Below are 15687 nucleotides of genomic sequence, written 5' to 3' on the forward strand. Positions count from 1 at the left end.
CAGACCCTCCCAGTTCCCGCAGAGGGCTGTGCCTCTAGCACAGGCGTCCTCAAACTTTTTAAACAGGGGGCCAATTCACTGTCCCTCAGACCATTGGAGGACCGGACTATAGTTTAAAAAAAAAACAAAAACTATGAACAAATTCCTATGCATACTGCACATACCTTATCTTGAAGTACAAAAACAAAATGGGAACAAATACAATTCACACGGCTTCATGTGGCCTGCGGGCCGCGGTTTGAGGACGCCTGCCCTAGCACCTCCGCCTGCTACAAACCTACTGCCTGGGAGGGCAGGGAAAGCCTCCCCGTGTGCCATCTCTACCAGTGGTTCTCAACCTTCCTAAAGCCGTGGCCCTTTAATACAGTTCCTGTGGGTCGCAACCCACAGGTTGAGAACTGCTGGTCTACACACACACACACACACCCCTCCAGGGGCTTTCATCTCCTTTGCAGACACACAAAGGGCTGAATGTCATATCCTTGCCCAGGGTCTGAAGGTGAAATCCTCACCCCCAATGTGGTAGTATCAGGAGGTGTAGCCTTTGGGGGGTGACCAGGTCATAATGGACAGGGCCCTTACCAGAGGGCTCTGAGAGCAAGCGCCCACCCCTCCCTCTATGAGGATACCACAAGAAGCCAACAGTGTCCCCAGAAAGAGCTCCTCGTCAGGTCCCAGCCACTCTGGCACTTGATTTCAGACATTCAGCCCCAAGTACTGCCAGGACAAGTGTGTGTAGTTTATAAACCCCGAGTCTCTGGTACTTTGTTATGTAGCCCCACCCGACCAAGACAGAACCCAGGTTCTGATGAGTTTTGTTTCCGCAACACATTCTCCTCGTCTAAATGACTGCTGTTCTGTGAAAGGGCTGTCTACACAAAGCAGCCCCCAAATGCCCGGGAAGCTGAGAAACCACAGGAGACAGACAGATCCAGTCAGTGCAGGGGGGTTTACTAGAGGTGTGTACAGACAGAGGCGAGGTTGACAGGCAGGTCTCCAGCGCAGCCCCCAGACCCAGGCTCATGTGTAGGGGAAAGTCTCCGAGCTCTGGGGAGAGTGTGCAGGTGGCTGAGAGAATCAGTGTGTGTCACAACCTCATTCCTGTGCCAGCGTGGAGGGCTGCTTTGCAGGAATGGTGAGATTTACAGAGAATAGGCCTCCCTGCATGACAAACAATATGTGGGTCACTACGAAAGTTTTGAGATGGGCTGTGCCATGGTGTGTTATTTCTTTTCTAAGAAGCTCAGTGAGCAGCCTCCTCTCTGATTCATCTGGGCGAGTTTCAACCTGCATGGCTTCTTGGTGTCGCTGGGAGGCTTTGTTTGTTCCCATCTGCAAGGATTTTATGTTTCTTGCTTTTTGTGTATTTCGAAACTTTCGTAAGAAGCCACATGGTAGATTAGCATCTAAAATAAAGTCACTTTTGTCCCCACAAATAATGGTTTCTTCTGTATTGGGAATATTGAACTGCCTTAGTCACTCTAGGGGCCAGGTAGAATGTGGAGCCACAGGATGGCACTGGGTTGGGCACAGATTCTGCCAACTGTGGACAGCAGTGTGGGTCCTCAGTGTCCACCCCACAGACAGCCTGGACAGCCATGGTGCTCTCCAGAGCAGGACACACCCTCGTGGAGATGCCCACATTTAAAGGTCAGAGATAAGAGGGGAAAATACCCAAAACTTTAGACACAAGACAAATGGGGACAGTGTCGAATGCTTTACAGTACTGAGCTAGAGGAGTTTCTTACAAGCTGGCAGGACAGCCATCTAGCAGTTTCTCGGGCAGGGGTCCACTCTGACCCACAGCTAGTCAGGGGGAGGGGGTTCACAGCCTTGAAGAATTAGGGATTAGCTTGTAGAAAACTGATAAGGTGTGGCTTTTTTTTTTTTTTTTTCTGGCAGAGAATATGCACCCAAAGGTCATGGTTTTATTCCCCCAAAGGATATGGCGCAGTTCTGTATGTAACTTAGAAATCGCATTTCAGCATTCCTTTCCCAGAGAACTCCACGGCACCCTGTTCCTCAAACACCCTGGGGCCAAGCTTTCTTGTACTTTAGCTGGTTTTCCTGTCAATTCAGTAACTAAGAAGCCAGCACAGATGACAAGAGCTGGGTGTGATGGCTGCAGGTGTCAGGGGGAGTGGCAGCTAGCTGGGCTGGGCCTGGGTGCCCAGGAGGGGAAGGGTTGGAGAAGGGAAGGTGACAATGTCCCATCCCACTAGGAAGTGTGCTCTGCGGGGGCTTCACCTCCCTCCGTCCTGTAACTTAGTGATTGTAGCATCTCTGGAAAGCAGGCCTTGTTAGCAACTATTTTGGCTGAAGGAATCAGAGCCTCCAGAAATGAAATAATTTGCCCGGCCGAAATCACAGGGAATTATGTATGTACGAAGAGAGACTTATCCCCTTCCACCCCCACCCTAGCTCTTGTGTGTACACACACACAAACACACACTATTGCTTCCCGTGATGAGCGAGCAGCACTCAAGGACAGAAGTCCATAAAATTAACCCAACTGTTACATCGAGCTACACAAGCCATACTTTATTGCAAGGTAGGGCGATAATACTGAGTCACAGCACAACCCCCTTCCTGGCAACCAAGGCATAGCTCACACTGGAGCCATTCTCAACGATCCTGTTGCGACCCACAGGAACTGTATTAAAGGGCCGTGGCATTAGGAAGGTTGAGAACCATTGGCTTACAACTTGATGACCAAGGCCATGACGGGGGAGTAAGTTTCTCTATCTAATCGTGCTGTTCTCTAGGCCCAAAGTGATATATGCTGTCCAAAAAGTGAAGGTTTCCAACCCCCCTGCACCTCACGTTGATACGTATCAATGCACACACACACAAACACAGAGTCAAAACTGCCCCAGCAAGGCCCAGGATAGCCTGATAGCCAATCTGTGGCTTAAGGTGGAATAACTGTTTTTGTCTGATACTGTGAGATTTTGAGTGAAGGAGGGGAGGGAACATGAGGAGTGGCTAAGAGCAGGCTGTGGAGCTACCCTGGAAGCCGTTTCAGCTGCTCTTCACTCCTTACCTGCTGCATAGAAGCAGGCTCCAGCTCACGTGTCCAAGTGCGATGACTACCGCGCACGCTTTGCCAGGGTCGTTGTGACTCAGTGAGTCAAAGCACTGGGGGCAGAGCCTGATGTGCCCCAGTGCAGACTGCGCATTTCCTGTCACCACGGTCACTACCATTTTGTTGTAACCGTCATCATCATCTACGGTTTATGGAGATGGATTTGTATACATGGAAAAGACAGCGGGAGGCCTGGCTTGGTCTTAATGCTCCTTTAAATACAGGTAAATGGAAGCGTCTTCAGAGAAGTTTTAAAAGCCAACTGGTGCCTAAGAATCATGTTAACATACACGTTAGGTAAAACAACTGGAGGGACTGGATATGTCCTCTTCCCCACTGTAGGAGACATCTGTGACAGCTGATTAGCTAATAACTGGGCAGGTATGATGGAATCCTGAAAGCCACTTTAAATCTATGCTCCAAAAAGGATTATCAGATTGCCACTAATCACTGAAAATACAGATGGCTTAATTCACACATGAGAGTTTTCAGGTGAATTATGGCTTTTACGTTTTACCTTTCTCATCAAAATAGCCCAGTTCACACCCTCCTGTCACAGGGTCTCTGAAACCTTCCACCTCTGCAGGTCACAGCCACAAGAGCCAGGTGAACGCAACAGCTCGTGGGCTCGGCTCGCCCCCTGCTGGTGAGCACGAAAACAGCATCACCTTTCAGGGATAGATGACGTTGCACTCGGCAAAGGGCGTTTACAAAGCCTGCTTTGTTCTCATGACGTTGTTGTACTATCATCTCTTTTGGGAGGATGTATCCACAAGGCTACGCTCTCTCTACCAAGTGCCAAACGTCCGAGGCCATGCTTTAGAATGCAATTTAGAAGAGCATTTTTGCAACAAAGTGCTTCGTTGCAGTAATTGATTTCTTTTCTGAATGTACTTATCTTCGTCCATTCTTCACGAGGTTTTTGTTTCTGGTCTTTATCTTAAACATTGCTGTTGTTGTTACATTTTAAGCCTTTTTAATTTTGTGGGGGCAAAAAGTGGAAACCTAATAAACACACGTATATGTAAAAATAAAAAGAAATAAAAAAATAAAAAAAGAAGAGCATTTTTGATGATGAACTTAACAGTGGTGGATTTCTATTAGTGGACACAGCGGCACAGATTAGATTTTCTATGGTCCTGCCCTAGGGGGCCTTAAACACTCCATAAAGGGGAAGTGAAGTAAATAATGTCTGTCAACCTATCTTACAATTGATGGGAGATATGTAACCACACAAATACTAAGTAGCAACATTATAAACAGGGACCCTGACTGGGGATTTTTAAAGTGCTCTGTGTTCTACTATTGCCATAAATTGACGAATGGGAAAAATTTACACTGGAGCAAGAAAGATAAGCTCATCGGTATTTTTGATAATGGAGATTTCTAGTTCCTGGCTTGGTTGGGACAGTTCTGACTGGAGTTACCAACACAGACAGGACTTTGGATGTGGAAACCTCACTAGCAGGATGCCAGGGCAAGTTACAGAGGAGAGCAGGGTTCACGCTCTGCGTGGAGTGTAGCTGGCACCAAGCAGACGATTACAGTGTTAGACTGAAGGCATTTGTTGGCTGATTACGATGTGCAAGGCACTGTCCTAGACACTAGAGATACTTTAGCAAACACATGAGGTGACAAACAGCAGACAAGTGACAGCTGCTTCACGGATCTTCTGCAGAAAGTGACTCTCAAAGCAGTGGTCCCGGGAGGGCCTGTTAGAGTTCAGATTGCTACAGATCCACACTCCCCCACCCCCAGTTTCTGAAACAGTAGGTCCCAGAATTTGTGATTTAATAAGCTCCCAGGTGACACCAATGTTGCTGGCCCAGCTGGGGACCCTTTAAGAACCATTGCTAGCAAAATGTCTGCATGTGGTGCCTTCAGCAAAGACAGAGATGTTGGGGAGGGTGGCGTCCAGTGTGTGTGTCTGCTTGGCCAGCCTGATGTGACCCACGGGACACGGAAGGATGCTGAGCTCCCACGGTGATGTGTCAGGCTCTGAGTGAGGCATTGTGCCTGCGCTGAGTCATTAAATCCTCCCGACTTCACAGTACCACGTCATGGATGAGGACAGGTGGCTTTGAGAGAGAACACAAAATCCACATAATGATTAAAACAGCTGGTGCATCAGCCAGGGTTCTTCAGAGAAGCAGCCAACAGGATATACGGATCTCCAAGTATGTAACATATGTGGATTTATGCTAAGGCACTGGCTCGTGGGATGGTGAGGGCTGACAAGTCCACAACCTGTGGCCCAGGGAAGGCGCAAACCCAGGCAGGGTTTGTCTGTTGTTTGTATTTAGGCAGAATTCCTTCATTTTAGGGAAAGCCCAATCTTAGCTCTTCAGAACTTCATGATTGAGTGAGGCCCACCCTCACCTTGGAGGGCCATCTCCTTTACTTAGAGTCAACTAGTGTAGACGTTGAGCACATCTACTAACTGCCCTCACGGCTGCACCTACGTGACGGTTTGATCTGGGCAATGTGGACTCGCCAAATTGACACAGAAAGTTAACCATCGCAGCTGGCACGGGGCCACTCATTTTCAAGAGCAGATCTGTTTGACTTCAAATCCATTCTTCCTTGCCTTGGGTTCCTCACAGAACTAGGCTGGCAGCAACTGGCTCTTGCTAAAAGAAATTAAATGTAAGCCTAGGGGACAGCCACCATCTGTCTGACTGTGCTTGGTTCACACCATCCCCACCCCCACCTCCATTTTTAACCTGGGAGCCAGGATTCACCTTTTGGTTTTTTAAGTCTGCACGCCTCTCAGAAATGCTGCTCCGGGGGACACAATCCTCTGGTTCCTTCACCCTTTTGTCAGAGGTATTGCATGGAGGTGGCTGGGGAGCCTTTGACAGTGGAGTTCCCTCTTTTTCCCAGGTCAATTCATCTTTGTTTCTTGCAAAATACAGGCTCTCCCTTAGGGAGTGAGCGCCACCTGGCGCCTCAGAGGCGCTCTGCCGGCCCCTCTTCCTGCTCCCAGGGGGGTGCAGAGAACTGCCAAGGCGCGGGGTCCTCTGGTGATGATCAGAACAGCCCGTGGTGTGTGATGTGTGTGCCTGTGTGCAGGCGTGTGTGTGCGGGCGTGCCTCTCTGAGTCTCAATCTTACCTTTCGTTTTCCTTTCTCTACTGTCTCGGACATGTTGAATATTCAGCTTTAACCCCCGAGTCTCCCCATTTTGTATACTTCACAGCTTACGGACTGCTTCCCGCACTTTCTCATCTTGTCGTTTACAGCTCGCAGATCTCGCTGAGCCCCATCACTGCCCAGGGAGACTGTAAACCTCTGAGTGACTTGCCTGGAGGTGCAGGAAATCATGCTGGTCTTCTGGCCCAGGGCCCTTTCTGCTCCCACGGAGCAAACTTGGCACAGAGGTGAGGTGCCCTGAGCGTGGGCAGAGGGCCAGGCCTGTTCTCACCAGTGCCTCTAGCATGGAGGGACACTGGAGGACACTCCGCCTTAATTTGGCCCCGGCTCAGCCATTGGTGCTGTCTGCACAGCCACTCAGCCTGCGTGCCCAGAGCCAAGGATTCAAGAGAGGTGGTGTGGCTAAAGCTGTTTTACTTCATCCAACCAGCCCTTTAGCAAACATGCTCCCAGATTACTGGGCATCCAGGTTCCAGGGAAAGTAGTGTCACTGGTCCCCCAATTCCAGGACTGCACATGTGTCACAGCAGTGACTGGCCAGAGTCAGGTCTGAGGTAGGACACAGGGAAAGGGCTGGCCTGGACTCCTACCTCAGACCAGGTGGGATTATGACTTAGTTTCTGGGTGGTGGCTCCGACTTGAGGTGGGCTACGTGCCCATCCCTCTGCCACACACCTCTGCCAAGATGGCCACAATGAACAGTCTGCTTTGCCCCTGAGTTTCCTCTTGCAGCAAACGGCACTACCATCTACCCAAGTTAGAAATGAGAGCACCGATGTTCCCGGGTCCACTTGTACCTTGTCCTCTAGCTGATTGCCAGCACGTGCCGGCCACACCCCTGTGGCCTCCTGGCTCTCGGAATCCATACTCTGCAGCACTGGCAGCCCCCCTGCACCCTGGGGCTGAGGATGGGGCTCCCTCACCCCTTGGCCCCTGGGAACATGGCTCTGCTGGGCTCGGCAGAGCTGCAGTCAGGGGAATTGCCCTCTGTCATGGACGGCTGGCTCCTCAGGTCACAACCCCTTGTGCAGGTAGGGTAACTCACACTGATGGTGCATCTGGGCCCTCTCTGGCCCCCTCCTGTGCCATTGTAGCCACTCACAGCTCTGCTCATCCCCCCCCCACCGGCAGCTTCCTGCTGACAGCTCTCCTGGGACGCCTCCTCCTTTCTGCAGGCTGAAGTCTGTTTTGTTGAGAACCTGACCTGTGACAGTTGGTACCAAAATGGTCCTTCCGGTTGCCAAAGAGGAGCCCATCATTGCGGGGGATGAGCTCTGGATGCTCTGAGCAGGGCCACAGGGAAAAGGGGCAGGGGGGCATGACCAGGATGCACAGTGAGTGGCCCTGTCTCCAGGCCACACACACGGGCAGATCCCGTGGCTTCTTGGTGTCTGTGGTGGGAAAACAAGGGACAGCTTATTGTAAGTCCATAAGAGAAGGCCGCTGGTGGTCTCCAGGGTTCTGCAGCTGAGAATGATGCACTATTTGGAAAGGAGCCCCGGCTTGTACAGGTGCCCCCGACCCCTGCGGACAGCAGCATCTCAGCAGCACCCACACAAAGGAGTGGGTGACCAGGACCAGGCCACAGCAGGCTCACGGGTGCCAGTGAGCCACTGTTATCCATGCTGTGGCCCTGCTGCCTCTCCTGGGCTCACAACCATGGCCCTGGTGGTGGTGGCTGGGCTGGGGGTTCTTATGATGAACCTTGTGAGGGGGTCTAAGCTTGGTTCACAACTGACTTGCAAAGTAGCAGTGGACGCTTGTTAGGCTCTAACTTTCTTTTCTTTTTTTTTTTTTTTTGTAGAGACAGAGTCTCACTTTATGGCCCTCCGTAGAGTGCCATGGCATCACACAGCTCACAGCAACCTCCAACTCCTGGGCTTAAGCGATTCTCTTGCCTCAGCCTCCCGAGTAGCTGGGACTACAGGTGCCCGCCACAACGCCCGGCTATTTTTTGGTTGCAGTTTGGCCGGGGCTGGGTTTGAACCCGCCACCCTCGGTATATGGGGCCGGCGCCTTACCGACTGAGCCACAGGTGCCGCCCGGCTCTCACTTTCTATAGGGTGAAAAGAGAGTGGTGAGGAGCAATCCTGTCCGTGGGCAGAGCTTGGCAATGCTACCGCTCTGGTCTGAACGTGTGTACAACCCCTCTACCTCCACCAGTTCATATGTCGAAATTTAATCACCCTCCATTTCCAGGGAATACAACAGGAGTCCCAGTAAGCTTTAACTACAGTCCCCATATGGTCACTTTATGTTTAATTTGCTGAATGACCAGCAGGCAAAGAAAGGTGTCACCATCCTGGAAGGGATAACGGAGCGTCCAGAGGAGGTGGGGCCATAGCTGGGCAGGTGGGTATATAAACGGGAGGACACAACTGGCCCCAGGGACTCTCTGCGGAGTCTCTTGGTGCTCCTTTACGTCCCACACCAGCCTCAGTTCCTGCCCTGTCAACATGAATGCTAAGGCCTTTCCCTAGGGGCCTCTGCCTCCCTCTCCAGCTGGGCCTGTTGTCACCTGCTTTCACGTCACTGCACAGACCATTCTCCCTCATCTCCAGAATGTCATACTTGTCCATTTGCCTAGACACACTGAAGCCCCCTCCCTGCCTGGGAGCTCATCCTTCTAGGTCTTTCCAGCACACTGGGTGGACACCACCCTCAGGCTTCCATAGAGTCTAGAACGGCCTCTCTGGCGCTTCTTGGTGCATAGGATTCCAGCTATTTGGTAAGTTGCTTTTCTGCTTCACTAGATCAGCGGTTCTCAACCTGTGGGTCGCGACCCCTTTGTAACAATGAAAATACACCCTGCATATCAGATATTTACGTTATGATTCATAACAGTAGCAAAATCACAGTTATAAAGTAGTAATGAAGATAATTTTATGGTTGGGGGTCACCACAACATGAGGAACTGTATTAAAGGGTCGTGGCATTAGGAGGCATTAGACTATGGTACATAATTGGTGCCTTATAAGTGTTTACTGAATATCCTTTTCCCTTCTTTCCATTGATTGTAATAATTTAAGGTTTAGCTAAGATGTGGTTCAAAGACACATAATCTGGGAAGTGTAACACAAAGAGTACAGCCAAAATTCTACCTATAGGTTTGTTTACAATTTAAAAAAGTTAAAATTATCAACATTTAAAAGTAAATACATTTAACATAAACATATGTTTATGAAATATCAAAACAGTAAGACTGGAAGGTCTGGTACCGAGGGCCCCGTTCTGCTTGGTGAACCCCCTGGGAGCTGGGAGGCAGCTGCCCCCTTAGACAAGCCCTGTACACCCCAGGCAGCTCAGAATCCACCCTGGGGCTGCACACGACTCTGTGTGTGGGTTTTTGTGTTGATGATTTTTGCTAATTGTTCTGCTTGTTTTAATAGGAGAGGCTGAGGAAAAGTGATGTGAATCTCTTCATCCCGGATGAAATATTGGGAGGTCCGCGACTTTAATCAGCCCTATTTTACTCATTGGAGAGGTGGCCATCGCTGGCATGGTACAGCCAACAATCAACCCTCTCCTCTCCCTCTCTGGAAAGGCAGAGTGACTGCTAAGAATGGTGGAAATGCCACGTTGCTGCTTCACTGGGACTGGAGTGGCCGTGGGTCCCGGCGGGTGAAATGATAATCAGGGGCCCATCAACTGCCCTCCCTGCACCTTGCCTGTAAGTAAAATCCATAATGAAAAGCGGAGATGAGGCTCAAAATGAGACGCTGTGCTTGAAAGTGCTTTGTAAGCAAGTACCGTAGAAGGATACACTATTATTTTTATACCAGGAAAGATGGTGGCTCTATTTTTCTAATTTTAGGAGGCAGCCAGGGGGAACTGAAGTTAATTGTGGGAACCTTATTTTCTCTAATGATTCAAAAAATTACTGAGAGAAAAGCCAGCCCCAAAGCTACAGCCTCTTCCTACAGAGGAGGGAGGTGTGGAGGTGCAGGAGGGAGCTGTCATTTATTCAACAAAGTTTTAGTGAGTGTCTACTACATGCTTGGCACTGGGTGCTGTAAGATGCAACAGGTACAAAGGCTGAATAACAAAGCTCAGACTCAGCAAAGAGGCAGAGAAAGGACCCTTCAGAGTGATGAATGTGTAGTGGGAGCAGGTGCAGTTGGCTGGAAGCTTAGAGGAAGGCTGAGGAGGAGCTTGGTAGTCAGGGACAGTGCATAGCCCTTCCACACTGTAGATACATTAATTATAGAGAGCAGACAAGGTTCCTGAACTCCTTAGATCAGGTACAGCTATGGAAATTGACTTTCTTTGTGGCATTTGACTGCCACAAAGTCTGGAAGTCTTGGCCAGACGCTGTGGCTCACACCTGTAATCCTAGCACTTTGGGAGGCCAAGATAGGAGGATTGCTTGAGCTCAGGAGTTGGAGGCCAGCTTGGGTAATATTGTGAAATCCTGTTTCTACTAAAAGTAGAAAAATTAGCTGGGCCTTGTGGCAGGTGCCTGTAGTTCTAGCTACTCGGGATTCTGAGGCAGGAGGATCACTTGAACCCAGGAGTTTAAGGCTGCAGTAAGCTCTGATGGCACCACTGCACTCCAGCCCGGGTGATAGAGTGAGACTCTGTCGGTCTCAAAACAAAATGAAACAAAACTGAAAGTCTCAGCGTGCCTTCCTGTTGCACGGGGAGAGTAACATCAACCGCTTAGGATCACTGGGAAAATGAATCATTTTATGTGGTTTGCAAGAGCAAGTATTTTGTTTCTAGAAAACTTCTGGGGGAAGACATGGAAGGAACCTGAGCTTGGGAAGAACAATCAGGCCAGTACTAGGGAAAGTGAGTGGGGTCAGACTCTTATCAGCCTGTGACAGATGGACCTTCCATCACTACGCTCCCCAACCCCCAGCAGTTTCAACTTCAAGTTTGTTCAATAGTCTAAAACCAATTTAAAACCAATTTTAGCATTTGCTTTTCTCAACCAGCTTTTTAAAAATTGCTTTAATCAAAAATGGATTAAGTACTGGGTCAAGTGGCCTAACTGATAGGAGAAGCCGATTGGGACCCAGGGGAGGTGGGCCTGCCTGGCTGGAGAATGTAACATCAAGGGGCAGAAACCAATCCGCCCTTAAAGGAAGAGCAGTGCAGAGTGGTCACAATGGCTAAAAGCAAAAAAACCTTGCATTGAATTAAAAGGAAAATGTGAAGGGGGCCAATGAGGGTATCTTGTTAGTATTAGCAAGATTCAGACATGAGGGTGCACCTCGTGTGTGGTTCCACTGGGAGCTGCAATTAGATTTTTATGGTTAGATGTGTATGGTGTTGTCTTTTCAAAGATTTCAGGTCATCAGAATTGCAGAGGTCATCCTCCCGGAGATCACTGTCATTTGAGAGAAACGTGGGAAACAGAAAATAAGCTCTATTAAAATAAAAACCCTCATTCTACTACCAAGTGGAATTGGGTCTCGAAATTTGGAGAACCAGCTTGTTCAGTTCATATTTTTCCATATTCAAGGGTGTTTGAAATAAGGAAACTTTGGAAACTGGGTAAATTAGCCCATAAAGAATGTGCTGGTTGCTCAGAATTCCTTTCTTTCCTCTGCCCTGCTTGGGAAGGCTGACTCCTGGGGTGTGTCCCTAGGCTCCCTTGGGGCAGCGATCAGAGGTGGATCTGGGAGAAAAAGTTCAGGATGTCTCGTGCTCCCTTCCTGCTGGGGCCCATTGCTGGCAGTGCTGACCTCCTGTGCACCAGTTCCACGGCCCCTCCTTCAAGGTTCTAGCTCATGGGGTCACACAATGCTCTTCCTCCTCCTGCCGGGCAGCAGGGTGGTCATGGCCCCCACATACCCTCCACACTGTGATGGTTCTTGTGCCTCTACCCCACCTCCATGGGTCACCCTTCTGTTAAAATCTCTCCACGCGGCCATCTGAGGTGGACTGTCCTTGCTGTGGACACTGCTTGAATCTGAGACTTAGGAAAAACAGCCAGGAAAGAATCCAGGGAGTTGCCGTCTGTTCCGTCTCACAGCAGCAGTTGACCACAAGCCTCTCCCCATTCACTTGGGGTGTGTTTTGTTTTCAGGTGAGAGGACCAGGAGGCAGGGCCAGCGCCCAGAGCCAGAACAGAGACCTCATTCCAGGAGGCAGGGCTAGGCCACCACACCTGAGTTCTCTGTGGGGTGACCCCACCTGTATTAACCGCACCACCCAGGATTCCTATCAGATTCTTCATGCAGTTTTGTGGCATCTGATGAAGTAACAGAAACTCAATGAGAGTAGAGCAAGGGCCTGGAACAATGCCTAACACAGCAGAGGTGTTTAACACACATTTGTTGAAAGAATGAACTAATGTCTCTCCTTTCTGAAGCGACCATCACTCAGCACACAGCTGCTGAGTGTCTGTGCACCAGGCATGGTCTCAGCCTGGGGAGGCAACAGGGTCTGGCAGAGGGGAGGGCCCTGTGCCCTCGCCCTGCGACCCACTGACCCACCTTCCCTGACTTTCTGGGGAAGCATCACGTGAGTTATGTGTGGGCTGCACTTTGGTTTAGCATGTTACTGTAATCTCCCCCATGGCTTCCCAGCTTATTGTGTATTTTTCCAGTGGGCCTGCCAGCAGCTCCACCCACACACAAGCTCAGTTAATGTCTACTGATTGATAGCCGTTCCCTTGAACTTGTCGTCCATGCCTCAAGTCATTTTTAACTGACTTCCTTTTCCCCATTTTTCTGAGTTGAATAAGATTTAATGACTTTTAAAAAAAAATCAGGGCCACCTCATTCTTTAGCATGACAGTTGGTGGAATGTAGAGTGACCAGGGTCAAAGGTGCCCTTTCTCCTCTACCAACTCCCCCTTGTGAGGTCTTGCCACCTCTTGAAAGCCTTTGTCCAGTCTGGTCCTCAGAGCATTTGGCTGTAAGTTGCTAGGCTATCTCCAGTTCCCAGAGCCTCAGGCTTAGCCTCCCCTGCCACCCTGATCCCGAGGCAGGGGGTCTCAAGGCCATTGTTCCACCTGCTCTCAGCACCCCTGAGCTTGTATCCGAGTGTCCCTGAGCCAAAATGAAATCAGCAGAAAGAGCCTCTGCTACCGCTGCTGTGGAAGTGGCAACTCTGTCCTAAATCTCCCAATATGCTCAAGACCAACAATTCTGGAGCTGATGATAAGCCCTGAATTCACCAGTTACGTTTATTACTCAGTCATTCCAGTAGTGGACAAATCTCCCCAGAATAGCACTAGGGCTGCACTTTTGCACACTCTGATGTTAGAGCAGCCAGATCTTTAAATTCTCTACCGTAAAATTAAAATGTCCTGGGTTTCTATGTCTATCAGGTTCCTATGAATAAAATGACTCAAAGGTCTGTCTGCGTAGATGTGGTGTGGACACCCTTGTTAACATCTGTATCAAGAGAAAAATAATGAGTAAATTCATCATCAGTGCTGAAGTTTTTACTTCTTTCCCTTAGATTTAGTTGATCATAATTAATAAATAAGAGAAAATGTATTTGCATTTCCCTAAGCCTGAGATCGCGCCTTAGAGAGTAAGGCTCCGTAAACATGTTCTTTACTTAATCAGGACCGACATGCAATTTAGCATAGTGCATGATTTTGCTAAAAACAATGATTTCTTTGCATATTATAATACTTCCATATGTGTCATTCATGGAGATAGTTTTCACCAAAGATTCTAAATGAAAGCATTCAAGAAAATCAAAGTAAAGTAGTATTACTTTCTCTCATTTAAAGGTCATGACACTGTTTTATCTGCCCTCTGAAGCCTCCTCTGGTCATGCTAATACGCCTTATCCCTACTTCATGTTTGCCTGGGGAAAAAAATATCACAGAAGGTTTGGACATCTTCAATGAACACTGCGAAGCCGACATCCTACCTTTCTGGGAGCAGCCCGAGCCCCATTCCCGTGGCCCCTCAGTGACCTCCAGGAAACGGCCCTGGTCCCCCACTGGTGCTCTGAGCCCTGCCCTGAGGAATGAGTAGGTCTTGCTGTACCTGAGCGACTGTTCCTGAGGCTTCAAACAGGGCGCTGCATTCCCCGTCATGGTCCGCCTCCTTACACTCCCGGCAGAAGACAAACTGCAAGAGAACACACGTCTGGGAATTAGGGGCGCTAGACGGCGCCCGGCCGCCCAGCCACACCGCGCTCTTCCTTTTTCCCCAGGAGAAACCAAGCCTGCCTACACCTTGATCCTGGACTTCCAGCCTCCAGAACTGTGGGAAATGAACTTCTGCTTATGCCACCCAGGCTGTGGTTCTCCTTTATGGGAAACCAGCACACGGCCGCAGGGGGTCTCCACTCTGGGCAGTGGAGCTCCTTTCCACATTCACGTACCAGGGAACTGAAGACACGCAAGGGGTCAACTGTCCTCTGCCTTTCATCTTACAAAGAAACAGGCTGACAAAATGAATGTCAGCCAGGGTTGTTCATGGCTGGATGTCTGCAATCACTGGGCTCCTCCAGAAAGCATGTTACATTATCATCGCCACCAGCCAAGCTCCCCAGGTTGCTATAGTGGCTCAGGGTACGGGACCATGGTAGAACGCACTGGCTCAGAGTCACCGTCCCACGATCTGCCGCCTGAAACTCCTTGTGAGAGCCACCTGGGTTTCTCCCTCTGAAAATCCAGGAGAATAACGACAGCTATCTCCTATAACCACTATGGGAGGCAGGCGAGACAATATAGGCAAAGTGGCTTTGGCCGTGCTTGCCGTACGATGTGCTTCTAACTCCAAGGAGATGAAGCCCCTCGGGCACTGCTTTTTCCATACTTCATTTCATAGCTGGGGAAGGAGTTTCTTTGCTAGAAAACTGGTTATCTCCGATGCACATTTCTTTAACTGATTAGGGGGCAACACCTCCCAGAGCGAAACCATATTCAGACGGAGTGTTTCAGCAGAGAGGAGAGTGCCACCTACGAGTGTGGAGTGTGGGCGATGCTGGTGGTCTTGGAGCACAGACACATAGTGACAGGATGCCCCAAAAGTGACAGGGCCTTATGTCCCTCCTGCCCAAATCCAGATGTGCTGACTATTTGACCTTTAGAACATGGTGGAAGGCTCAGGCCTTCAGGAACTGGCAGCTTCCACTTGCTGTTGGGACGCTTGTTCTTGAAGGCCAGCTGCCCTGTGGTGGGGAAGCCCAAGAGACCCACAGGAGAGGAGCTGAGGCCTCAGCCCCAAAGCTCAGCAACCCTGGCTGAGCTTTTAGGACACAGCCAGCACCAACTTTCCAGCTTTGTGGCTGGGTTTTATTGAATCACTAAGTTTTGGGGTAGTTTTCATGCAGCAATAAATAACTGATACAGTAATGACATTGACTTTGGAAGACTCAAAAGCTTTCCAGAGTCTTGAAAGTTCTCAGGTTAACATTCTATAGCAGAAGCCAGGGAATTAGCCCAGTTTTGCTTAAGCCAAGATTGATTTGAACTGATAAACAAAAATAAAACCAACCGATTTAGATAACCCCAAATATATCACAGTCCTC

General features: G+C 49.5%; 1 protein-coding gene across 1 annotated transcript in view; it reads right to left on the reverse strand.

The window, feature by feature from the left end:
* PRKN (parkin RBR E3 ubiquitin protein ligase) overlaps positions 1–15687 on the reverse strand; it is a 1304782-nt gene that overhangs the window by 10032 nt on the left and 1279063 nt on the right. Inside the window, exon 10 of the mRNA XM_053591297.1 lies at positions 14196–14279. Coding sequence (XP_053447272.1) covers positions 14196–14279 — 84 coding nt within the window. The remainder of the gene's footprint in view (positions 1–14195; positions 14280–15687) is intronic.

This window comes from Nycticebus coucang, chromosome 5 (assembly GCF_027406575.1).
Source record: "Nycticebus coucang isolate mNycCou1 chromosome 5, mNycCou1.pri, whole genome shotgun sequence".
In the NCBI taxonomy this organism is placed as follows: Eukaryota; Metazoa; Chordata; class Mammalia; order Primates; family Lorisidae; genus Nycticebus; species Nycticebus coucang.